This window comes from Nuphar pumila, chromosome 7 (genome assembly GCF_984573655.1).
Source record: "Nuphar pumila chromosome 7, dmNupPumi1.hap1.1, whole genome shotgun sequence".
Lineage (NCBI taxonomy): Eukaryota > Viridiplantae > Streptophyta > Magnoliopsida > Nymphaeales > Nymphaeaceae > Nuphar > Nuphar pumila.
The window spans coordinates 113977749-114005196 of NC_143255.1; the positions used below are offsets into that span (position 1 = coordinate 113977749).

General features: G+C 37.2%; 2 protein-coding genes across 2 annotated transcripts in view; both read right to left on the bottom strand.

Moving 5' to 3' along the window:
• LOC149833009 (Protein kinase superfamily protein) overlaps nt 1-14075 on the bottom strand; it is a 28291-nt gene extending 14216 nt beyond the window's left edge. Inside the window, exons 1-7 of the mRNA XM_090014839.1 lie at nt 13920-14075; nt 13690-13843; nt 11964-12054; nt 11769-11843; nt 11617-11705; nt 11179-11297; nt 10796-10936 (exon numbers count right to left, since the gene is read on the bottom strand). Coding sequence (XP_089870965.1) covers nt 10796-10936; nt 11179-11297; nt 11617-11705; nt 11769-11843; nt 11964-12054; nt 13690-13843; nt 13920-14022 — 772 coding nt within the window. The 5' untranslated portion in view covers nt 14023-14075. The remainder of the gene's footprint in view (nt 1-10795; nt 10937-11178; nt 11298-11616; nt 11706-11768; nt 11844-11963; nt 12055-13689; nt 13844-13919) is intronic.
• Nucleotides 14076-16378: 2303 nt separating this feature from the next.
• Nucleotides 16379-20532, bottom strand: LOC149833010 (RING-H2 finger protein ATL67-like). Its single transcript, XM_090012677.1, has 3 exons — nt 20044-20532; nt 18466-18563; nt 16379-16780 (listed from the first exon to the last, which is right to left on the bottom strand). The coding sequence occupies exons 1-3, from the start codon at nt 20197-20199 to the stop codon at nt 16531-16533; spliced, it is 504 nt and encodes a 167-aa protein (XP_089868803.1). The 5' UTR covers nt 20200-20532; the 3' UTR covers nt 16379-16530.
• Between the last annotated feature and the right edge of the window lie 6916 nt (nt 20533-27448).

Consider the following 27448-nt stretch of genomic DNA (forward strand, 5'->3'; position numbering starts at 1 on the left):
GATGTTTGATATCATGTGATGGTAGTTATATTTTTGAAACCATGGAGTTGCGAAATATTGTTAAAATTATATTAGTTTGTTTCTCATTATAAGCTCTCTTACCTCTTGTGTTCCATGTCTCGTATCTAAGTATCATTATATGTAGACAAGGGATGTTTATACTTTTGTGTATACTTAGCTCATAAGTGGCATTGAGATAATACTCTTGTTCTAGTAGTTGATACCAGAGTTGCCAGTTGAGGAAGCGGGAGCGGGAAGCGATACGGGAAGCAGGAGCGGGAAGCGATACGGGAAGCGGGAAGCGAGGCACTTTTAAAAATGTAGGAAGCGGGGAAGCGTGGGACCACTTGGAAGAAAATTACGAACCGTCTCGGAAGCGACCTAGGAAGCGAACCAGAAGCGAGGGGGAAGCGAAAAAATGAAATAAATGGAGAAGCGAGGGGAAAGCATGGGGGAAGCGCGCTTCCCATAAAAGGGAAGTGCGCTTCCCAAAAAAGGGAGACGCTTCCCCACGCATTTCGAAAGCGCGACATTTCGCACTTCCGAAGCTCGTATTGGGGAAGCGCGCTTCCCCAATACCCTAGGCGCTTACGGTAACTCAGGTTGATACACTCTTTTTTAGTGTCATTATATATAGACACGAGATGTTTATTCACACCTTCGTATGTATTCTTAGCACATAAGTGGCATTAAGATATTGTTCTTATTCTAGTAGCTGATAGAACCTTTTTTAGTGTCATTATATGTAGACAAGAGATGTTTGTTCACACCTTCGTGTGTGTTTTTAGCTCATTATTGGCATTGTGATTATACTCTTGATCTAGTTGTTGATACACTTGATTTTTTAATGTCATTATATATAGATAAGAGTTGTTCCATGGTTGGCATTGTGATTATGCGCTTATTCTAGTCGTTGATACACTTGTTTTGAGTGTCGTTGTATATAGACAAGAGATGTTTATACACACCTTTGTGTGTCTTTGGCCCTTTAGTGTCATTATGTCTATGCTCTTGTTATAGTCGCTGATACATTTGATTTTTGAGGTTTGGAGGTCTAGTGAGGTGATTGTTCGTGGTGGTCGAACTATTGTAGAGATTTGCAAAATATCATTTCTTGATATTTGTGAGATTTTTAAATTTCTTCATATCTTTCCTCTTGTGTTTTTCGTTATAAGCTCTCTTACCTCTTGTATTTCCTCCTCTTATGCCTCATATCTAAGTATCATTATATGTAGACAAGAGATGTTTGTTCACACATTTGTGTGTGTTCTTAGCCCATAAGTGGCATTGAGATATTGCTCTTGTTCTACTAGTTGATACACCCTTTTTTAATGTCATTATATGTAGACAAGATATGTTTGTTCACACTTTTGTATATGTTTTTAGCCCATTGTTGGCATTGTAATTATACACTTGATCTAGTCACTGATACACTTAATTTTTTAATGTCATTATATTTAGACAAGAGTTGTTCCATCGTTGGCATTGTGATTATGCTTTTACTCTAGTCGTTGATACAGTTATTTTAAGTATCATTATACATAGACAAGAGATGTTTATACACATCTTCGTATGTCTTTGGCCCTTTAGTAAAATTATGTCTATGCTCTTATTCTACTCGCTGATACACTTGATTTTTTAGGTTTGAATTGAAGGTCTAGTGAGGTGATTGCCTGTGGTGGTCAAACTATTATTGAGATTTGCAAAATATCATTTCTTGATATTTGTGTAATTTTTAAATCTCTTCATATCTTTCGCAAATTGGTGTTGATTTTCATATATCATTCTTTTTGTTGTGTGGGATTTTTAAAATCTCTCTATAGAATTTCTACTTTTTCTACTTGTATGAAAAAATATTTATTCATAAAATTGTATGCATCTTATGTGCATTTCATTAATAATATATATATATATATATATATATGTTGAGACTAAGAGGTTTTTAGTTAAAAGTTTTTCTAAACTAGAGGTTATTTGAATTTTAATGTTAATGAGGGACTTGAGTGTAATTTCTTTCTTTGGACTCTCTCTATTTAATATAGAGATTAGCCCTAATCTAAGGTATCGAGTTCTCTCATTTCTATACAATCGTCTCTCTCTCTCTCTCTGTTTCTGTGTTTGTTTTCAGATCTTCTACATGGTATCAGAGTGGTAGATCTTGAGAGCATGATCAATCTACACCAACGAAACAAAAAAAACCAATAAAACAGAAAGGGTTGGAAACAGGTGTGTTGCTCTTCTTCTTTTTTATCTGATGACAGATCTGTGACACAATGATTGTGTGTCATTAAGATCTGGATATGACAAGTTTTTTTTTGGTTGCTCGAAAAAAAAAAACGAAATTTTCTGGCTGTCGTGATTTATATGGGAGCAGCTCTCGTGATTTCAATGCTTCTGTGTGCGCATGTTATCGTGGATCGTGAATCTGGGTGCCGAGGGCTCCTTAAAATATATTTGGGTGTTTGATTTCAGACGTGATTCCCTGCTGTGTCATGAAATTTTTTTTTCAGCCGTAACATGCTGTCGTTGGTCGTGAATCTGGGTGTCGAGTTCTTCTCAGATCTTATTTGGTTGTTCATTTTCAAAATATGAATATCAGCAGTCGTGATTCCTGTTGTGTCGTGAATTTTTTTTTTCAGTCGTAACATGAGTGTTGTGAAAACAGAATGTTAATATCACTTTTTGTTCGTGGAAGCAGCGTGAATTTTTTTTTCAGTCGTAACATGAGTGTTGTGAAAAACAGAATGTTAATATCAATTTTTTGTTCGTGGAAGCAGCAAGTGTGATTCCCTGTTGTGTGGAAACATATGTTGTTTGTGTGAAGCCTTTAATTAGTACAGTTGTTGGTCGTAGTATTGGCTGATGTGTGATTGTACCACACACTATTGTCTGGGTCACTTGTCGCCTGTCAAGATTTCATTTCTGGTGTGGCAGCCTGTGTAGTCGTGGACTTGCCTGACGTGTGATTATAACACACGCTGCTCACGTGAGTAAGTCTAATTTTTTTTTGCAGCTGAAATAAGATTCAATATTCAGTATGGGTGAAACTTCGAAATGTGATTCCAAAATTGAACATATTGGGGAGTATAAGGCTTTTGCAAATCCCTTCTCGTATGGTTTCTCTGTAAGGTTGAATGAAACTAACTATGCCAGGTGGTCCAGAACTTTTATGATGTCGGTATCTGGACATCGTAGGAAACATATTTTGTTGGAAGATGAACCTAATGAAAAGGTTGGAAAATACGTTACTTGGGACGAAGATAATGACATAGTTATGTCACGGATCATGAATAGTGTCGAACCCCATATTGCAGATGGTTTAATTTACTATCATCCAGCCAAACAGATGTGGGATAATCTTCGAGATACGTACTCACAAGAGACTAATGTGAGTCGTATCATGCAAGTCGAACAGGAGATATATAATTTGCAACAGGGAGATCAGACCTTGGCTCAGTACTATGCCTCCGTCAAAGCTGCGTTTGAAAGACTCAATGCTCACAGGCCTCTTTGTTGTTCGAAGCAAAAGGATCATCAAGAACAGACTATGGTTGCTCGGTTTCTTACAGGTTTATCTTCAGAATTCTCTGTTGCAAAAGTCCAAATGTTGACTGGATCATATGTCCCTACTCTTGCTGATGCATACAATCGTCTGAGTAGACTTGCGATTTCTCTTCCACAATCTCAGCCTGTAACCCAGTCATCTGCTCTAGTTGTCTCGTCTGGTTATGGGCATGTTAATATTCAGAATATCAAAGGACGAGGTCGTGGGCGTGGTATAGGAGGCAGAGGAAAACTTCGATGTACATTCTGTGAAAAATCTGGACATTTAAAAGATCGTTGCTGGGATAAGCATGGTCGGCCAACCTCTTCTTCATCCAAGTCATATGCTCCAAAAGCAAATGTTACTACACTAGAGGCAACAAATGTACATGATAATATCTCTACAAGTGACAGTATCACCCTCAGTCGAGCAGAATATAATGAGATGATAGCTCTTCGACCTTCGAGTTCCACCCCGCCTGTAGCCGGTGTTGCCTACTCAACAGGGAATCATCTTCATCTAAATGATAGTAAGTGGATTATTGACTGTGGTACATCCAGACACTTGTGTGGAAATTCGCTTGTCTTTTCAGATCTAAAGGATATTATTGTTCATCGAGGAGTCTCATTAGCCGATGGAAGTTCCTCACTGGTTGTCGGTCAGGGAAATATTTCTATATCCTCCACCTTACAGTTGAAAAATGTTCTTCATGCTCCTAATTTTCCTCAAAGTTTACTCTTTGTTAGTTGCTTTACAAAAGAACTAAACTGTAGAGTAATATTTGATCCGATGGGTTGTCTCTTTCAGGATTTGCTGACGAGGAAGAAGATTGGTGGAGGCTATGAAGAAAATGGAGTCTACTACCTACATCATCCAGTGGGTAATGTTTATGCTGCAGTGGAACATTCCAGTCATGTTCAGTGGGATCATCGTCTTGGTCATCCTTCATTGTCAAAGCTTTGTGTTGTCTTCCCTCAAATTCCTTCAACTACATCCTTTTAGTGTGAAGCATGTCAGTTGGGCAAGCATCATCGAAGTTCGTTCCCTTCGAGTCAGAGTCAGTCTAGTTATAAAGTTTTTGAACTTCTTCATTCAGATGTATGGGGTCCTAATAAGATTCCTACTAGGACTCAGTGTCGATATTATCTTGTTATTGTTGATGATTTCTCTAAGTTGTCATGGGTGTTTTTAATAAAAGAACGATCTGAAGTTCCAAGTATTATTAAATCCCTAATTCTTGAAATAAAAACACAGTTTGAATCTGTTGTCAAGATTGTTCGCACTGATAATGCTCTTGATTTTAAATCGAAAGTTCTGTTACAATTTTACCAAGATCATGGCATTCAACCCCAAACTACTTGTGCTTATTCATCTCAACAAAATGGGGTGGCTGAGCGAAAACACTGGCACCTGCTTGATGTTGCTCGGACCTTTATATTGGGGTGATGTGATTACCACTGCTTGTTATCTGATCAACCGCATGCCTTCATCTTCTGTGGGTGATCAAATTCCATTACATATCCTAAAACCTAATGCCCCACTCTTCTCTTTCTCGCCAAAAATATTTGGATGTGTTTGTTTTGTACACAAACTTGGCCCTGACCGTGATAAATTAGCTACTCAAGCTACAAAATGCATATTTATAGGTTATCCCAAAAATCAAAAGGGATATCGATGTTATGATCCTATTTCTCGCCGAGAGTATGTCAGTGTGGATGTATCTTTCTTGGAATCCACTCCATATTACTCTAGTACCGGTTCCCCGCTGCAGGTTGATCCAGCTGAGTCTTTTTCATTACCTATACCTCATTTTCCTTTGGAATTTGTGCCCTCATTACCTAACCAAACTTCATCCTCTTTAAGATTTAATAATCCTCCATTGGTATATGTGCGTAGAGCTCCACCTCCGCAAGTGCCTTCATCTTCTTCTTCCCCTGAGGTAAGTACTACTGACAATAGTGATCTTTATGATGATGATAACAGGCCTATTGCTCTATGCAAGGGGACACGACAATGTACCTTATATCACATATCTCATTTTGTCTCCGATGCCAGAATTGGAAATCAGATAAAAACTTTTATTTCAGCCTTATCTGCTGAAACTATTCCTCTGAACTATCAACAGGCAGAGCTTGATAACCGCCGGAAGCTGGCTATGCAAGAAGAAATTGATGCTTTATTATCTCAGGATACATGTGATCTAGTTGATTCCCCAGCAGATGCTGACATTGTTGGATGCAAATGGGTATATACAATATCTGATGGTTCTATTGAAAGGTACAAGGCCAGATTAGTAGCAAAAGGGTATACTCAGACATATGGTATTGATTTCTTTGAAACCTTTTCTTCTGTTGCACGGATGGTTGAAACAAAGTCCTCGTGCATGGTTTCAAAAGTTGTTTGAAGTGATGTCACGCTTTGGCTTTAATAGGTCAGCGGTAGATCCTACACTATTTATCAAGAAAACTAACTAGCATAGTTGTTATGGTGGTATATGTGGATGACATCATTCTTACAGGAGACAATGTGAAAGATATTGAAGTCACAAAGGCTCATCTTCAAAAACACTTTGTTACAAAAGACCTTGGTTCACTTAGATATTTCCTGGGTATAGAAGTTGCTAGGAGCCATGAAGGGATGGTTTTGTCTCATCGGAAGTATGTTCTTGACTTATTAAAGGAAACGGGAATGTTGGGAGCTAAACCAGCAAATATTCCCATGGACCATAAAGTTCAGTTGTTTGAAGAAGGGTCAAAACCGGTTGATAGCAAAAGCTATCGCTCCCTAGTAGGGAAGCTACTGTATGTAACTGTGACCAGGCCAGATATTGCTTTAGCAGTAAGCAAAGTCAGTCAGTTTATGGACAAACCAACTGAGGTACACTGGAATGCAGCTATAATGATTCTCAGATATCTAAAATCTTCTCCTGGAAAGGGGTTATTGTTCAGGAAAGGTGAAACTCTGGAGATAGTGGCCTATTCTGATGCTGACTATGCAGGATTTGTAGTGGATAGAAAATCTACCACAGGATTTTGTGTGTTTCTGGGAGACAACTTGATTTCTTGGAGAAAAAACAAAATGTGGTTTCTAGGTCGAGTGCAGAATCAGAATATCGGGCTATGGCCCAAACAGCTGTTGAATTGATGTGGGTTCATATTGTTCTTCATGATCTTCAGGTGAAGGTTTCCTCTCCTATGACCATGATGTGTGATAACAAGGCTGCCACATATATAGCGAACAATCCTGTCTTTCAAGAGAGAACAAAGCACATTGAGGTTGATTGCCACTATGTAAGAGATATGGTTCAAGCAGGTCATATCACTACCAAATATCTAAAGTCGGAAGACCAAGTTGCAGATATGTTTACAAAGCCTCTTGCTAGACCAAATTTCTCAAAATGTTGTGACAAGCTCAGCATGATTGATATCTATGCTCCAGCTTGAGGGGGAGTATTGAGACTAAGAGGTTTTTAGTTAAAAGTTTTTCTAAAGTAGAGGTCATTTGAATTTTAATGTTAATGAGGGACTTGAGTGTAATTTCTTTCTTTGGACTCTCTCTATTTAATATAGAGATTAGCCCTAATCTAAGGTATCGAGTTCTCTCATTTCTATATAGTTCTCTCTCTCTCTCTCTCTCTCTCTCTCTCTCTCTCTCTCTGCCTCAGTTTCTGTGTTTGTTTTCAGATCTTCTACAATATATATATATATATATATATATATATATATATATATATATATATATTAAGATTGATGTTCGGTCCTTTGTGCTCAACCCCATTCTAGGTTGTGTGAATGAACCCTAATGGGTTGTAATTTGTGAGATTGCTTTCTTTCATTGTTATGAGCATTAAATATGCTTTAATTACATGTGGGATATATATGTGTTTCATATTGATTGTATTGTTCACATTGTTGTATGCATAAATTTATTTAACTCATCTTTTCTTAAGGACTCTTTTTTAATGCATGTTATTGTGTTTGCTTAGTATAATTGATGAGTTGTTAATTCATTTAAAGTGCTTTTCTAAAACCTTTTGGGATATTATTTATGCATGATTGGTTATCTCTTTTTGATAATTTGTTTTTAGTGATCAAATTCTCTTATGATCAATATTTACATTTTCTTAAAAACTATGTTGATTTTGGGTTTATGATTGTCCAAATTTGATTTGATAAAAACTTCTTTTTGAGGTATGTTCCTCTTATTTTTCTTAATGATTGTCTAATGTTTCTAAAATCATTGTTACTTTGTTTGAAAATTTTTACTTGAGTGTTATTCTTGCTCAAAATATATATATTTGTTTTAAAACTTTTTAACTACTTCGTTGAGATATCTTCTCTTGTGTGGTTGGAACCTTTGTTTTGCTCTTCTTCTGCAGGTTCTTAAAGATGCCATAGGATGAGAAATAAATTCTATTTTGGACAAATCATAAAGATGGGGATAGCTGATGCAGGCTTCTTGGTGAAGATTTTCATTGAAGACTTGGATCCTTCCTGTTGTCTCTTTTAGTATTTTCAAACTTTCGGTATATCACACCGTAAGTTTGAGGGGGAGTGTTAAAATGTATTGGAACCTATTGCTAAGATATTGGAATAATATATGTGAATAATGAATATATATATATATATATATATATTCTTTTTTGTATATATGATGGGTATTTCAACCCTCTGATGTAATAGGCACAGTCTAGTAGGGACTGCATTGTTGTTGTTTTGCTAACAGTCAAATGACTGTTGGGGCAGCCCTCTTTTGTAAGCCCCTCCTCTCTTTTGTGCTTATAAATAGGGGATTTCCTCTTTGTAAAGGTAATGCTCTTATAAAGCATTCAAACTCACTTTTTGAGTATATTATGAATAAAATGTTAGTTATTTTATTCTCGCTTTTGTGTTTTTATGCATGGTATTGCCCTTAGTGGCTGATTGTAGTACCTATGTTGGCACTTTGTATTATCACATGGTGGTCTTGTGCATGTGCATGTTGTGTTTGTGTTATCGTAAGCCCTTTGTGGCATTTGCTTTTGTTTTTCCACATATTTCTTGACATTGGACTGTGGGTGAATGTGAAGACATATCATATATGAAGTACACAGTCACAAAGATGTATAACTCGGAAATATAACTCACAAAGACACAAACATAACTCAGAAACATCAACCATAAACAGATTATATATAATTTACAGTACATACACAGATATATTTATATATAAATGCGATATATAATATATAATATGCTGAAATACAGTATTAATAATATTGTATTTTAGCATAATATAATATATATATATATGCTGAAATACAGTACTGTCTTTCAGCATATAATACTGTATTATATATGCTGAAATATAGTATAATTAACAGGAAGAAAAAGAAACAAAAAGAAAGAAGGAAAAAATAAAAATGAAAGGAAAAGAAAAAAAATTGTGAACCGAGAAAGAAAGAGAGTAAGAACTAAGAACGAGAGAAGGAGAGAGAGAGCAGAGTGAGAAGGAGATAGGCAGTGAGAACGAGAGAGAGACATTGAGAGAGAGAGAGAGAAACGAAACACTGAGAGAGAGAGACATTGAGAGAGAGAGAGAGAAACGAAACACTGAGAGAGAGAGAGGAGGGCGTACCCGGTACTTCTACTACTTCTTCTTCTTCGTCTTCTTGCCAAAACCCGAGAGAGAGGAGAGACCAAGAGAGTGAAAAGGGGAAAAGGGGAAAAGGGGGCGAATTAGGGCCCCCTTTCCCCCTTTTATATGGGGTTTAAAGTCAACATAACAAAACAAAAAAAAGGACCAACCTACGTTTAAGCTTAGGCGCTAAAATAGGGCTCCACCGCCCAGACCTGACAACTAAGATACAGTCCCATATTCATCATTTTTTATAGTTACTTCCACATGAATTTGTAAAATGATTCTCCATGAAAAAAATCATCACCACTAGCAATCGAAAATTGATCCACAAGCAATTAATGTACTTGTAGGTTCAATTGTAAGACTGATGATTGAAATAATTTTCTTGGATGTACTTGACATGACTAGGCACATTTAGTAGGTTTTATCATTCCAAAAAAGATGGTGTAGTACACTCCCATTCTTTTGTGGTTTGAAAGATGGCATCCTGGAACTTCTCTAGAATGCCATTGCACTCTATTTTCTTTGTGGGTCATATCAATAACCGAGCATATTATCCTCTCCTTAGAAAAGGAAATCCCCTTTGAAATTTTCCCCCCACATTTTTCTCCCATTTCATACTATTCATCCGGCCATCCTCTACACCAACGTTTGGAAAAACAGAGAAAAAATAAGAGATAGCATGAGTGTGTTCCATGTTCCCTCCAAACTCCTATATGTTTCATCATATGCATTTTTTTCTATAAAAATAACAGTATGTTATGCTTTATCTGCACATATTAACACACAAAAAGAAAAAGAAAAAAAAGAGGAGCGAGATACCTTTTTGTGCTCTATTATTTGACTCAATTTATTAACACTTTTTATTTCCTTTAAAGTGGAGGTTGTGGTGGTGGCGACAGCAACAAAATTGAAGACAAAAAGGCAACATATGTTATTAATGTATTCTTTTACAAAAGCACATAAAAAAGAACCAAGGCAAGATAGATGCATTGACTTGAGGATCACATCAACCTTTTCCTTTTTTAGAATGGTCAATCTCAGGGTTTACCATTTTCTAAGTGGAATAGCTTGGTAAAAGATTTAAAACAGAAGAAAGCAGGTTCCACAACAAGAAAGAGCAAACGGCTTAAACCAGGGAAAATCAAGTTCACACAGCAACAAAATTGATGACAAAAAGGCAACATATGTTATTAATGTATTCTTTTACATAATCATGTAAAAAAGAACCAAGGCAAGATAGATGCATTGACTTGAGGATCACATCAACCTTTTTCCATTTTGAGAATGGTCAATTTCAGGGTCCACCATTTTTTAAGTGGCATAGCTTGGTAAAAGATTTAAAACAGAAGAAAGCAGGTTCCACAACAAGAAAGAGCAAATGGCTTAAACCAGGCAAAATCAAGTTGCACATGAGGGCATTTTGCTGAGGGAAACTGCAAATACCAAAAGTCAGCACCACCAATTTATTAATAAGAGCCCAAAACACATCTGGTATCACAATACAATAAAGATGCTTATTGCTGTTGACCGCAATAATTCGCATAGGAGGCTTGGAAATTAATTGCATAATTTCATCAAGTATAATGATTGTTAAAGACAATAACTGGCGAGGAAAAAATCATCACTTACAGTAGCAAGCTGGATCCAGTATAACAGGATCACCATTCTTGTCAGAGCTGACATTTCCACTCCACAGATCTCCATGAAGCAAACATGGCTCAATTACAGCATTTTCAAACAGTTTGTGCATACTCTTTATCAGCCTTTTCCCTGCCATATTGCAAGAGAGTAAATCCACTCCTCACATAGGTTGTCTTTTTTGTAGAAAAAAATTCAAATAAAAAATACATAAACTAGTTTTAAAAGGCATGGATTGCACCATGTAGAAAAAATGAGTTCCAAAAGACAGTGCCCTAACAGAATTGATGTATTTCTTTCACAATTTGACTAGAATGTATGTATGCTTGTTTGCAAAGAACTAATGCTACTCAATTATCTCCAATGATAAGCACCTTTCTCATAGATGGTGGAATCCCCATATTGTTGTTGGGCTAAGTTTAACTGGTAGTCCAACCTATGCTCAGCAAAAAATTGGACCCAATCTGAGGACCAAGTGTTTATCTGAGGTGTACTGCAGCAAAAACAAATGAATGCATATATAATACTTTCAGGATAACAAATAAAAAATTCCCATTAGATGCCAAAGACCACAGGAGTGAATAAAAGTACTTTTGTAAGATTTACATCTAGATTTCCTGCATATAAGTAAGAATTTTTCATCTGAACCTTGTGCATAAAATAAAGAATTACAGTCAAGGAATACTATTTTATAAATATATAGGAATGTAAGCATCTGTTTATCTTCTAGAAGGCCCCACGAGAATAGCCAATAACTTGAACTGAACCACCTTTAATATCAACATTAATAGTGTAGCAGATTGGAATTGCACCTGCCAATGGTATTGTTAACAGGAAATCCAAAACCCTTATCAGGCTTGCCAGCTTTATGCATTTCAGCAAGCTTCCTTCCTAGCATTGCCTGAGCACTGAAAAAGGTTAAAATGGATACATATCAGTCGTCCAAGGATCAAAAGAATATTACCTGATTTCCTCTAGATGAGCCAAATTCAATAAATTCCATAATGATGTAGGATCCCCCTTGTGGTAGTGATCCAACCTCCATAACATCAAAAGAAAATACAGTTATTAATACACCGCCTGCAGGCAACTATTAAAATAATAGGATTCCGGAAATAGAAATATATGTAATGTAAAAATTGATTATAGAATTCCCCACCTTAAAAGGACGAGGCACACGAATAGAGTCGGTGTCGTACATTGCACTAAGACCTAAAGCCTCCCCTTCAAACATTGATGGTCCAATGCTCCTGGTATACATACACAGTAGCAGCAATTTCTGTTAGATACAACTTATGAGAAAATCCACATCGACATGTGTCTACATGTGCTATTCTTCATTGTTAAACATCAACAAACTTTTCATCGAAATATCAATGGAAGCTTAGTTGAAAAAAGGGGAACAAAAGAAGAAAAAGATACAGCAATACAGTAAAGTAAACGAAGATAATTCTTCTTATGAGCAGGTCTTTGAATAGAGATTTATGCACAAAGGCCAAATTTGAAAAGAAAAAGAGAAGAAAGAAGACAATCTATTCATGGTGAAGCTAGAGTAACTAATACAGGTAAGAATTCATAGAGTGTTATGCTATACACAAATCTACAAAAGTCAAAAGTGAATTTCATGGTGGAGAACCCTTTAATACAGATGACCAAAGTAGGAGTATCAGAAACAAAAAAAATTTAATAACAAGAGGAAGAAAAGCTTAATAACAAAAGGCAGTCGTTAAGCACTTTAGAGTGATAGATCCAATGAAGGACATTTCTGTGTCGCTATTGGTACTTAAGAATATGCAGATGAAAGGGAATATATCTGGCATAGCTGAATACGTCCAAAAGAGGACATCAATACAAGCTCTGCCTACTAAAAAAGGCTACAGAATGTATGCAGAATTCATTAATCTATACCTTCTAGTCTATGACTTGAACCCCAACTAACGCTCTCAGGTGTCCAAACCATCAATATCCAAGAATCTACAAGAATAGCCAAAACTGTAACCAACTGAACAAGATTATTCCCTCTCAAACTAGACTATAGGTTCCATAAACGCACGTCACAAAATATTTTGGTTCTTGCAAGTGTATTTCGTAAAAAGTTCGGGTCCTTTCAGACCCGCAAAAGAAGAGGGGAGGGTGCACGCAGGGGTGAAGGCCTGATGTTTCTTAGACAAGGCAACAAAAGATTCACTTGTGAACGGGCATAAACGACTATAGTCCATACGACGTCCAACAACTCCAATCTTGCAAAAACATGAAGTTTGCCTAATTCTGCTGACTGACAGAACTACCAATTAATGAAGTTGGACTAGCAGAGGGCAGGATCCCCAACCCCTCGGTGCTCTTTTTGGAGGATATGCTTGCTACACAAAACATAAATAAAACAAACAACTCATGACTTTGAAGAGAATAACGGGAATGGAAAAACCAAATTCACAAAGTTGAACTCAGGAGGCATCATGAAAAGGGAGAATATACAACCAAGATGATAAGGGAGCAAGTTCAATGTTACATTGTACTCCACAGTGCAATATCTCAACGTATCCCAGTTTTCTGGATAAGTGTGTGCATCCAATGAACACTTAAGGATCAAATTAGCATCCCATCATCCACCCCAAATGCTGAATTTGCATATTTTCTTAACAATCACCTGATCCACCTATTCCTCTCCATGCCCATATCCAAACCTACAACTATTAAGCACCAACCACCCAAACCCTCTTAAAAATGATGAAGAAAACCATGCAGATCGGCCCAAGCCTTGAATATGATGATGACCCTCAAAAATAATACCTTAATAATTACTCAAAAACGCCAAAGAAGTACTTCAACTCCTCAGAACCAAACAACCATCTACACGCAAATATGTAACCATGTCAAGAACTCACCTGTTGGTCTTGACAAAGAAGGACCCAGCGTCGGTATCGTATCGATTAGCAAGATTGATGCACCCGCCACCCACAGAACTGATCTTCGTGATCTTCGTTGCTTTCCCTTCTGTAAGGATCCATTCTCGAATTGGGTCGTTGCTGGAACCCACCGCTGCCATCTCAATCCGTCATAGCATCAATCTGGAAAAGATGGTTCATGAAGATGATGAATGAAGGAGGAAGCTTACTTGCTACTGGTTTGCAGACAACGGTGGTTGGTCTCGTCCGAACGGAGAGAGGAGGGAGAGAGAAGCACGATGAGGAAGAAGAGAGCAGCCCCGCGTGTCCCATCCTCTTGTGTCCTCACCGCCTCTCGCCTTAACGTTTTATCCCCCCACCCCCAACAAAATGGTGACCGTTTGTAAATGTCGGTGCATATTCCATACTACCCATGTCCTAAAAGCCACCTAACCCGGACGATAAATTTATATGTTTGATAAGTTCGGTTTGTTTGTGCCTTCCCTAAGTCTAAATGGTTTGGTATGCACGTTAGATATTACAGTAAATTGTATATTCTTTTTTAGGCCCAAAACAAGAAAGAAAATAAATTGTAAAGTTTATGTTTGGAATGAAAGAAATGTAGGATCGGAAAAGTTCTTTTTTTTTTCAGATAACCATGAAAAGCCACCTTGTTTTTTTAGTTTATTAGTACAAAATCCTTGGTCTCACTTGCCCACCATAGAGTACGCCCAGCTTCAGCCTCCCGATAAAATACACACTTTGTCAGTTTTTAACTCACGGCTTTCCATCAACTTGGTGACATTCACGAGTCGTCCTTAACATATAAACGCTCTAGGGAATTAAAGATAAGGCTTGACAATGATTGAGAATCAATTAATATTTGGTTTACACCAATGTTGTCAGTATCGGTAGCGGCCCTGAATCGTTTGGCCATCGATTCAGTTGTATCGGCCCTTACCGATATTCAAGTGAATCGTTCTGTATCAGCCAAAAAGTAATAAAAAAATATTGTGTCAATCATAACATGACCGTGTTAAAACTATTAAAATATTAATTTTTAGTATTTTTTATATTTATTTAAAAATAGCCTATTCAAGAGTGAAGCATATCGATTTTCTGCCGATACTACTGATAACATTGGTTTATACAATGCAATGGAGAGCACTTGGAAAATGACATCTTGGTATGGATGCATGTTAATAAAGTCAGTCATGAAGTCCTTTTTTTTGCCTAGTTATCAAATTGGCCCTCCAATTTCTTCATCTTGTTAAGTTCAAATAGACACCCTCGTTTTGTACAAGTAGGAGGTTCACTTTCTTTCTTTCTTCTTTTTTTCTCTCAAAATCAAACTATGAGCTGCTCCCAGAGGGATTCGAACCCATGACCCAGCAGATAAGAAGTGCAACTCTAACAAGTTCAGCAATCCTATTAGATCCTCGATACTAGTATTTATATTTTGATGTATTTGAGCAGTGAGGCATCGCAATCAAGTGGTAATGGAACACTTTGAAGTTTGAACTTTGAACAGCATCGACTTTGAGTGGTTATCGCAGAGATAATCGACTTTTATCGGGGGAAAAGAAAAACGACGTTGCTTTGGCTACCTTGACATCGAAACGGAGCTGCAGAATAAGCATCGCCACTGGGGTCACATTTCTTGATATTTGTGAATACTTGGACTATTTAGGAACTCTCTTTGAAGCCATTGATTTATAGCTGCTAGCCTGCTACTATCAACTGTCTCACACTTCAATAATTTGGTTGAGTGGGCGTTCTTATGAATGCTTTAATCAACTCACAAGCGACACGGCCTTCGATAATCAACTGTTGGTACATCTCAAGCCTCCCATACACGTGATTCCCGAATGGTGGTGAATTAGCCATAGATCAGACTAACCTTAAAGAGAGTTTCATAACTTAAAGCAGTCCCTCATCATAAATTGTTGTCTCCTTGATCATGTATCATGTCTCATTATGGTTAGGTAATATTGTCTCAAAAATTGTCCATGGTCTATTCATGCCCATGTCCATAACTGAGTTTAAAAGCTTTTCTATTTTCCTGCTGCTTCAATCATATCCCTTTTTATGCTGTATGTGCAGAAAACAACCTCATTTTGGATTGGCTTTTCTATAGATAACCAAGATCATATTTTGTTCCTGAACAAGATCATCTGAAGTCTTTTACTTCATGTCTTCAACTTACCAATACAACATCTTCAACTTCATTCTTAATTTGTTGGGTTGCAAGCATTGGAGGAGTCTATGCCATCACAGAGAACATATCAAGTCTTTATAGCTATATTTTAAACTTGTCTTGATAACCATATGATGATAAGTTCTGTAAAATTGCACTGTTTTAAAAGTCCAGAAATTTTAGCAGTGATTACATGTCATCCCAGAAACTTCCAAGGTCTTCCTCTTCCAAAAGTGTGACAAAACGGGATTTTTCTATGGAGTTCTCTTTAGAATAAATCAGCATTTCTGTATTTTCATAAATTGTTTAAATTTTCAGTTTCCAGATTAACAAAACCAAAACTTGCAAAGCTCTACAAAATGTACAGAATTCATGTTTAAATTGACAAATGCAAAGGTGAACGACTTTTAGTTCTTTCATCCACATTCACAATCCCAAACACCGAATTGAAACCAATCAACCCCAGGGACAAGAGACATGAGTAAAATGTACAGTAGAACTCATCGTTCCTTCATCAAAATAACCTCCATCTCCAGTAAAATGTATAATTCTTACATCATAATTGGAGCACGCCCAGCTCCCAGTAGTGCTATTACATTCCCTTCCTCTAGTCCTAAAACAATACCAGCACATTATTGCTAGTATCATTCATCCTGCTCCAAGCTCCTTGCAAGGGTAGTTGTGTGTGGACCCCCTGTTTGGATGGTCATATCCAATGTAGGACACGTTGATTGTTGCACATCATAAGCATCCTGCAGTGATAAACGGCAGATGGGGCAAGTTGACTGCTTCAGCAGCCATGCGTCTATGCAAACTACATGAAATGCATGGCTGCACTTTGGCATCACCCTCAAAATGTCTTTCTCTTGGTACTCTCCTAAACAGATTGAGCACCTGATGGAGGGAACCACAATATTTAAAATAAACAGATGCAAGATAAGTGTTCAAGTTCCGATGTCATTTTAATTCACTTTTCTAGTTGTTGTTTTTTTGTTTTGTTTATTTTTGGGTCATTTACAAAACAGTACCTAATCATTTTTCATAATTTAAATTCAGACCCCAAATTTTTTCTAATTCAAGAACGTACGTCATTGATTTTATGGTTAACCAAAACAGTACTTGCGGTTAGTTCCATACACGGCAGTTCCTTTTTCCACACATTCTTGATTTTACCTTAATAAAAGTCAAATTACCCTTTGATATTTTCCTCTTTTTCCTTCTCCTTTTCTTTTTCTAATTTTCAGTATTCACTTCTATGTTCACATGTAGCCCATCATCACTACATTTCACAAACCTCCATCTTACCACCAAGGTTACTCTAGACTTATGGCAGGCACAATCTCAACCCATCTTAAACCTTCTCTCTCTCTCTCTCTCTCTCTCTCTCTCTCTCTCTCTCTCTCTCTCTCTCTCTCTCTCTATCAAGCAAGAATCAACTTTTGAGGACCCTGTGTGGCATCCCTTCAGATTTTCAACTCAAATATGTTGGGAAGCAGCTGAATAAATTTTGGTACTCAAGGGTCTTCCTTTTATTCAAGTTGGTTAGACACATGAAGCCCAGTCGATTTAGGCTGATTCCTAACCTTGATACAAACCATGAACATCAAAGAATTTGTGCGAGTGTCCAAATCAAACTCCAACTTTTCTAAAGCAGGAAAAGTACTTTTGAATAACATGACTGAATGTTCTTCATTCAACATACACACGCCCAACCTACTTACCAGTACAAAACTAGACCCGTCAAAAAATCTGATACAATAGCAGCTAGCAGGTTAACATGATTCCACCCATACCGGACTTAATTTGTGTCCTTTTGTCAGGTATAGGATTGGGTCTACTGAGTGTTTAGAGAGAGAGAGAGAGAGTAAAATGTGTAAAGAGAAGGAAATTTAATGAAGGTAAAATTGATTTGGTTTGATTTTTTTAATTATTAACCATAGTTAAAGGATGGATAGTTGGCATGACTATGTATTTAGACAACTGAAGATAAACGTAGTATCTGTAATTTGTAAATAATCCTTATTTTTTAAAACTAAGCTGGCTACTAACTTTGAACTCTGAAAAGAACAAGCAGATTGGAATGAAAATTTCCATTTCAACAATCAATCAATTCTTCTTCTTGTTAATGGGGGAGCTTTAAATTCAGTCATGACTTGTTCACTTCTCTTACTGATCCTGCATGAGGAAATGCGGATGATTGTGAAGATATGATTTTGTTTTTTATTATCAGTCAATATGCAGCATTTGTGAACTCCTAATCATGTTTGTTCATTCATGAGGGGTATATATATCCTTCACTAATGCCCAAAAAAGAAAAAGAAAGAAACCTTTTACAGTGAGCTGGAGTGTGAATGTGTGTGAGGATGTATAGCCACATGTGCGCAAGTGACGAGAAGACAATAAAGCATTGAGTTTGACCACTATTACCAAATTGAAATGAGCCAAATTAGACAACCATATCAAGTTTGTGCTCTTCAACAAATGGCAGCCAGAGAGACTTTCAATGCTTGATTTTGCGAAATTGTAGAAGGTCCAGAAAGCGGGGCCTGAAGAGAGTGTTTTCACAAAAAGACACTTACTGGGCATCTTCTTCAGAAGAGAAATCGTCACTGTTGAACTTTGTCATAGGAAACTTTGCAACAATAATTTGTTCCAATCCATGAATAGTATGTGCTCCCTGTTATCAAGGTTTTGAGAGACCATCCATTTAGAAGAAGATAGCAACAATACAATTTTCCAATGAATAATAGAGAATTCATAGTTTTGCACATGGCAACTAAATTCAGTCGTGTGAATGCCATAAGTCAACCAGAAAGACCAAACCGTAAAAAATAAAGGGTTTGTGGCAAAGGCAATAGGGGATGAAATGAATTCTTGTAGGGGCTAAGCACAAACAATTTTGTGGAATATGGAACAGGGAAGAACTGTTTTGCAACCTGAAATTTTATAATTTTAGATAGTTCCTTTCAACCAACCATAAGATGATAAGAATAACTTTGCTACAAAGCTTCTTGAAATCCCCATATTGATGCATGCTAACAGTGATTAAAACAAAATATTTCATTACAGATATCAACCAAGCTAATGTGAAAGTTGGCACTCCTCACAGAGAGTGCTCCTTTATATGCATATGTGCACAGATATATGCAGGTAGCATTAAATGGACACACTCATTTATGTAAATGTATCCATGCATACATTCATTGGCATGTGTTAGAGCATAACATGTGCGTCAGTGCGTGCACATTTTCATGTATGTGTGTGTGTGTGTGTGCAGAATATGCTTATGTATGTCCATTTGCATGCTTGCATGTGTGTATGCATCCACATGATCGTACAGCCATTTCCCCTGTACATCCATCTACCCTGTTGATTTTTCATGTTAACAGTAATGAAGTTACTGAATGAGTGCTAATTTGAAACCTTCAATTACATCATACTTCCACATCCCTAAACCCAACATGATAGTTCATGAGAAGCAGCTACTTTAAGATCCATATTAACAATACACAAAGTACTCATTGCTGCCTAAATTCCACTAAATGCTAAGGTTAACCAACGGTGTAGCACCAAATAAAAAATGCTATACTGTTCTGCACATTCCCATAAAAATTTGTCAATTTTGGCATCCTTCCAAAAGAATAGAGCGAACGCTTCTGCATCTATGTTTATCAAATAATTGCACATTTCTACATTGTGATCATGTTTGTGACCAAAGTCATCCCTTGTTGGTATGTGTTCCTGTTTGTGCAGAAAAAGTATTATACAAGCTTTGCAACAAACTCACACATTAAGCACTTCTGCCCACAGTGAATTTAGAAAGTTCTCGCATAAAAAATCAGCTTCAGCAAACTTGAAGAATTTGATGGAGGGAGTAAAATACTAAAATTTCCATTCTATCAATATGGTCCATTCCTTTCTTGAATACAAGAAATGGTTATCATCTCACGGACTGGAATCAATTTTTCCATAAATATAGAATGAAATTAAAAGAAAAAGCAAAGATCAGAACCGTGCTTAACAAAAGAAGAGTTGGGCAGGAGACCAACATGTGTATTGCTACTGTTCACGCCAAATTCTACATCATGTAATCCATTAGAAATAAATTTAACAAAAACAAACCAAACTAAAACGAATTATTCAAGAAGCAGGATTACCAACTCTACATGCAGCTGCAATTGCAAATCTTCCCGCTGCTCCCTTCTCGACGCGGCCCTCACGCAGACCAGCCTGGCGCACACAAACGTGAAGAACACAAAGCTAATCCCGAAACCCATAATAATCATAGCCAAATTCAGTCCAGAAACAAACATGGCTACCCAGAAAACGATTAGATCCCATTCATTCCTTCTGAAACCCAGATGGGTATTTTTCAGGCTAACGAATCAAAAACCATATATGGGAAAGTCTGGCACCATGAAAAGGAAAAGGAATAAGACAAAATCTGTTCTTGCCTTGGGCTTGAGGTTTTGTGCCAATCATTCGAGGGGTCGTCAGATAGGGAGCCGCGAAGAGATTTCGGTCAATTAAGAAAGAAGCCGTTGTTTTCGTTGCGGGTGGGTTGGAATCTGAGGCTTGCTTCTTTATGCTTCTGAATGTCAAACGGATTCGTATCTGAAGGAGGGAGGATCAGGTGCATTGTGATTGCACACTTTTAGTGTGCCTCTGCACCTGATCGCCCTCCATCATTTCTTGATCTCCACAACTGACAAGCTATCTCCAAGATGGAGGGTGGTCAGGTGCAGCGGCACACTAAAAGTGTGTGAAATCACATTGCATCTAATTTTTTTCTACCTGAAGCAAGCTTGCCTGCTTTTTATGATTCTGATGTCGGGCCTTGTGCTTCTGCTCCCAACATGTTCCGTGCACCGCCTGCAACTCCAATGATTCTGCAGCCCCATCGAATCTCTCTCTCTCTCTCGGCCTGTCAATGGTTCCGGTATGACCCGATTCACCCTGGATCAGATCCGATAGGAACTCGGAACTCAGTTCTGTAATATTGGGTTCGGTCCGGACACCTGTTCGGATCAAACCTACATAGTCTGACTTGTATATTGGCAAGTATGGTTTATGAAATTTGATACTGGAGCTGATTAATACCCTTTTTTATCTAAATGTAAATCATATAAAAATATTTTTTGGAGCCTGATTTATGATATTCACATCCAGATATGGGTGTGGTTTCACACAGATGGTTAGATCCAAATCCGAACTTAAAGTCAACACCTTATAATCGGATTCATGGTTGGACCCAAATGATAAATCCAACTTTTTAAAATTTGAACAAAAATGACTCTAAACTGTCACTAGCTTTTGACCAACGATTAAGAACCTTCAAAACCACCCAATAGTCAGAAAGACTCATAAAGACCTTTAAATACTCTCAAATGGGCGAGTAAAACCCGAAAGTCAAAACTGGTAGGTTGGCTCGGTCAAAATAGTCAAAGGTAGGCACAAGTTAGTTAAAACGAATTTAGTAGCACCACTACGAGCGAGAACGCTACATTGCGCCTCAAGCACCCTATGCATGGTCAGTACATTATTTCTTTTGCATTGTGTAGCAACATCTGCAAGTCACCCTAAGACACAAAGGTTTTTCAAAGTGTAACTAAATAAGAAAAACACTCAAAAAAATTTCTCCCTAAACAATTTTTAAAAGAATTTAAGAGAGAATTAAATAAAGCAAAAACTATATTAAGAACATGTGATTATACACCTTATAATAGAAAATTATCTATTTTGAAACTTTTTCAACACCTTCTTGGCAATGTTTTTTATGTTGTTGATATTTATGCATGGATTAGATTGAGCTATAAGAAAAAAAGATTCAAAAGAACGGTTGTTGATGATGCATTTCATTTGATGATTAGATTGAAATCCAAGAAAAAAACTTCAAAAATACTATCGTTGATGAGGCATTTCAAAAGAACTTGATGATATGTGAAGAGAGAGATACAAAGACGAAGTCCATATTTTTCTCATTACCAACAAATTAGAGAAAATTCTTTCTCATGCTACATAAGCAAATGAAAAAAAAAATAGTTAAAAAAAATTAAAGAATTTTAAGCTTAACTGCCTAACCTATCACAAAATTATGTTTAACCGCTTGTCTTTCAAAACTTTTTGAATGGGTGACCAGCATCTTGCTCATACGACCGCTTGAAGCTATTTTTTTTTTGTCATTTGACTCATTGACTTACTAAAATGATATTTTAATCATTTTTTTTCAAATACACTTTTTCACTTTTTGTTGTTGTATTATAGTTTAGACTAAGTAACTTTATTAAGTCCAGCTAGCTCTTTAAATTACACTTTAACCATTTCTCTTTTTTTTTTAATGATTTCTTATGGTTGTAATATAGATGAGGTTAGATTAGTAACTTTATAAAAAAAAAGTGACAATTAAAATTAATTTAGTAACTTTAGCAAGGGCAGTTAATCATAATTTTGTCATAGGCGTAAAACTTTAAAATAATATATCATATTAAAACTTTGATAGGCAAAATTTTCTTTTCCTATGAGAGTTTTTCTTTGGTCCAAACGATAAGACCACCAGGAAAAGAAGCTTTTGGTAATTGGTACAGTTCACACTTCCAAAGTGAGCCATGTTATCAAACAGGTTGGGTCTACCCAACGGCCGTTTCCTCTTTGGAAATAAAAGGTGAGCCATAAAGGGTGGGGGAACTTTTAAGGTTTTAAGAGGATGGGGTAATTATGATCTTATTAGGAATGTACATCCGACCTGGATCCGAATTTGATTAGTTGGATTCGGTAGCAAAATTCTGATCTGATTAGAAATTGGGTTGGGGTTTGGTATTGAGTTTTTCATTGAAATCTGACATGAATCCAACTAAAACCCAAACCCAATTAAGTGTAAATATTAGGTTTTAATCTAGTAGGATCTGGATTAGGTTTTTACTTTTTTCATCTGACTCTGATCCCATCGACATCCCTAGATCTTATAAGGTTAAGGTTTGCTACAATTGTCTGCACGGGAAAACGACTTAGCAAATTGGGCAGAACCCCCTTGTTTGTTTGTTTTTTTTTCACATCCAACACCATAGATGTGATCTACATGTTTTATTTAGTGGGAATCGGTTTTTAGATCATCGGAATCTGACCTATATACAGGTTTTCTTAGCGATCCAAAAATCAACAGCTACTAAAGCATCGATTTTCCTAGCTAATAAAAACACATGAAAAAAACGTGATCTAAGAGCCGATTCCTATTAAATCGAGCATGCTAAACATATCTTTGAGGTTAAATTGTGTCAAAACAACTGCCATTGTACTAACGGGGTCCTGTGCCAAGCTGAAGGCTCAGGTTCGATTCCCTCTGCCACATAGGGCTTAAGAGATATCTGGTAGGGTCGGCCTAACCCCAGCTTGCCTTTCAAAAAAAGAAAGGTGTCTTTCCACCTCAGCCTATTCACATCCTCCATTAATACAATGGGATTATGATTAGGGGTGGCAATCGGGTCGGGTTGGCGGGTCAGGTTGGTGTGTTGGCGTGTCAGCATACCTCAACCCGAACCGTTTATTAAACGGGTCGGCTGTGGCAAACACTAACCCGACCCATTTAATAAACGGGTAACCCGACATGACCCGCCAACCCGTTTAATAAATGGGTTGGGTCGGGAAAACGGGTTGGCGGGTAGCGGGCGGGTTGGTGGGTCGGGTTGGTGGGCGGGTTTGGCGGGTTGGTAGGTTGGCGGACGGGTTAGCGGGTTGACCCGCCCACCTAACCTGTTTATTAAACGGGTCAGCCGGGTTGGCGGGTTGGCATACCCCCAACCCGAACCCGCCTAAGAGGTGGGTTGGCGGGTCGTCTCAGGTTTTGCCACCCCTAATTATGATGGACGAATTCACTATCAACACGAGTTCCAGATTGGTGGTTTTGGGTGGTTTGATCCATATTGGCTCACATCTATGTTCTGTCCTCTTCCTAGCTAGTCATATGAGCCTTGTTCCATTGAGCATCTAGCTCGTTGCTGGTGATGGTGGGTCTAGTGGTGCAGGAGATGTATGATATCCTACAATTAGACAATTGATCAGTTACTCATGAAGGGAGATTCAATCCAATAAGATAACGAAACTTGATTTAACAAATATCATGTAGCTTGTTTTTTGACAAATCTTGGCATGGGAAAATCTATCAATATTTAGAAAATTTTGGGTTTTTAAAAGAGTGTTTGAATATCACTTCAACATTATTAATTTGCTATGTTGCTAATGAACTTTTGTTGTTGTGCAAGTGCTAAACAAATGTTAAGGACTGAGGACAGGTTTGAGAGAAAAACTACACGATTTTTAAAGAAATTGCAATCGTCCAGTATGTTTATCGCATTTTAGCTCAAACCTTTTTAGTTTCAAAATGCAACTTTTTTTTTTACAGAGAAGGCTGGGGTTAGGTAGACCCCTACCAGTTATACAATCATATATACCAATGGGATTCGAAAGCACAAGGTGACGTGCACTAACTGCTCCTGCCAGACAAGCAGAGCCTCTAGGATCAGAGACCTAGCCGCGTTGGCTCTCCAAATTCTGTGGGCTTACCCCTTGACCCATAGACTTGTTACGCTTCGGCTTACACACTCTTTTAAAACCAAATTTTTGAAATATTGTGAGATTTTCTGATGCCAATATTTGTCCAAAAAATAAGGTACATGATATCACTTCAACATTATTAATTTGCTATGTTGCTAATGGACTTTTGCTGTTGTGTAAGTGCTCAACAACTGTGAACTCTCTCTCTCTCTCTCTCTCTCTCTCTCTCTCTCTCTCTCTCTCTCTCTTGCCAATTTTGTCAAGTGCTTTTGGTTTGATTACTCTAATTAATGTTAAATGCATTTTTATCTGTATTTTATTTATTGCTCAAACCTTTTTAGTTTCAAAATGCAACTTACATGAAGAGCCCACAGGATCTTAACCCTTGCCTCCAGGGTGTCCCCACGCTTCTGCTTACACAAAAAGGTGACACCCACGAGATTTGAACCTAGACCATCTGCCTAGCGGCTTAGGCCCCATCCCACTAAGCCAAATCACGTAATGATTCCCTTAAAGTTTAATATAAAACATACAGTGCTACTTATAGGCAATACTATGAAAACATAATGCTACCTGCAAAAAAATGCTCTTAACCTTTTAGCTTAAAAGCTACAACTAAATTTAATAAGGGTAGAGTGTGGTAGTATATTTTCAGTTCTAGCTCGTTATATTAGTGAAAATGTAAATGCCTGACGTTTCTGCCGATTAATCAAATCTTTTGTTCAACAAACAACAACAACAACTACGCCTTCATCCCAAAACAATTGGGGTCAGCGATATGAACCAAAAAAGAAATTCATTTTGGGTCTTCCACATGAATCCTTTTCCTCCAATCGTGATTAATCACATCTTTTGTTATTGCCGATTAATCACGATTTGCCAAAGAACTCATATGCTGAGGTTGTCGCATTCCTTCACCGATTAATCATGATTTGCCGATGAAAGCACTCTTTAAGGAATTGCCGGGGATGAGTTTGGCTTCTGTGAGAGGACTTGCATTAATTTAATTTATAAGAAGCAATATTTTCACTTTTCTGGGGATGTTTTCACTAAAAACCATCTTCGGTTCAATATCTTTTTCGGGGGCTATGATTTTTTTTTTTTTAAAGGCAAGCTAGGGTTAGGCAGACCCTTACTAGTTATACAACTATACCATTGGGTTTTGAACCTGCAACGTTCCAACACTAAGGTAACGTGCACTAGCTGCTTCTACCAGACAAGCAGAGCCCATGCTTGATACGAGGAGGCAAAGCAGTCCCGTTCCACCCCTTTATAAAGGGTACGATGGTGTGCCCAAGTGGCATTTGTTCCCTACTGTTAAGGTACCTTCTCCTTGGGGTGCTAACAGATCGGGTTTGGTCGGATTTTTTATCTAAATCCATTACTTAATTTTTGGATATGGATCATTAATTAAAGTGGAATTCCAAAATGCATTTGGATGAGATTCAGAATTGAAAAATTAGACAAATTTTAATTCAGATTCAATTTAGATCAGTGTCTTATATTAAAATTTATTTTTGGATTCAGACCTAATCTGAATTGTTTGCATATTTTACATGTATCACCATATATATTTCGAAATTGGATTCAATCTTAGATCGTTAATTATTAATCAGATAACACAAATTTTGGATTCGAACTCAGATCAAACAGGATCTGACCTCTATCCGATCCATTTCCAACCCTAGCCCCTCTCTCTATATCAACTGTACATGGTCCATACTCTAATATCCATGATATAATTTAGAATGTTTAGGCTGCCAGTTCACACTTTTACCATTATCATATGCTATGAACAATTTCATGATACATGCCTAATTATGGTTTCTGTATACTGCAAATGCACAATAGAACTGAATAAATAATTGATGATTCTCTCTTAAGTGGCCATTGAACTCTATGAAAGGTTTTCTTTGATTTCCTGAGCTACCAATCTTTAGAAAGGGTTGACCTTATTTTTTGCACTAAAATCTATTATGAACATTTCATGGCTAGAGTCCTCCAGGACCTAGCCTTGTCTACTGCGGCCTTGGGACCTGACTCGAGCCAGAAGAGGCCCGTTGAATATTTGACTGTCTCTATCCGTGAGAAGGAGTTGATTGTCTATATCTCCTAGTGACATATTAGGGAGGAGCATAAGTGGAACCATATGTCCCGAGTTCTTTGGCTAAAAGATGGTGATAGGATTATGCCTTCTTCTGCACATATGCCTCTAACAAGAACAGGATCAATAAGCTCGAGTTCATACTGATCGAAGGAGTGATGAATATGATCAAGGGCGCCAACCTTCTTAAGGTTGTGACTTCTTACGTTGCTCGCCTTTTGAGTGTGATGAGCTCTCGGGTTGGGAGCATTTCAGCTACGCTATACGGTAGCCTTAGCTTGGCGCATGCATCTGAGTTGGACACCCCTTTTCAGATGTCAAAAATATTTGCGGCCATTAGAAGTCTTTCATGTCTAAAGTAGATTGCAGACATTGACTGTAACACCTCAAAATTTTATCAGAAATTTTGAAAAAAAAAAAATGTTAATGCCAACACAAGAGAATAGTATATTTGAAAACAGATGCAACTTTGGGCTGATTACAATAACACAACTATACACACCACTAAGTTTAAAGAACTTAATTAAATGAATTAATGCAAACCAATATTCAATTAAATTCAAAGTTTACATGTCTTAATAAAATCAAACTACTTAAAAATAACCTAAAAATAAGTTGAATTCCTCGTAAAAGTAGAATGATGATGATCCGTTTGACGCTATCGAGCAACCCATCATCACAACAACTCATGCATTATCTTAAAAATGTTAAAGTATGAGGCATTAATCCACAACCCCAATAAGATACACCAACCCACATAAACATGAAAATAATCCAAACACAAAAGATAATCATTGATACATTTTCAAATAAACAACTAAAATATATAACACAATGTATCAAGTTAAGCACAATTTACACATTCACAATAAATCATATTTGCAGTCAAATTTCAAGACAATTATCTTACA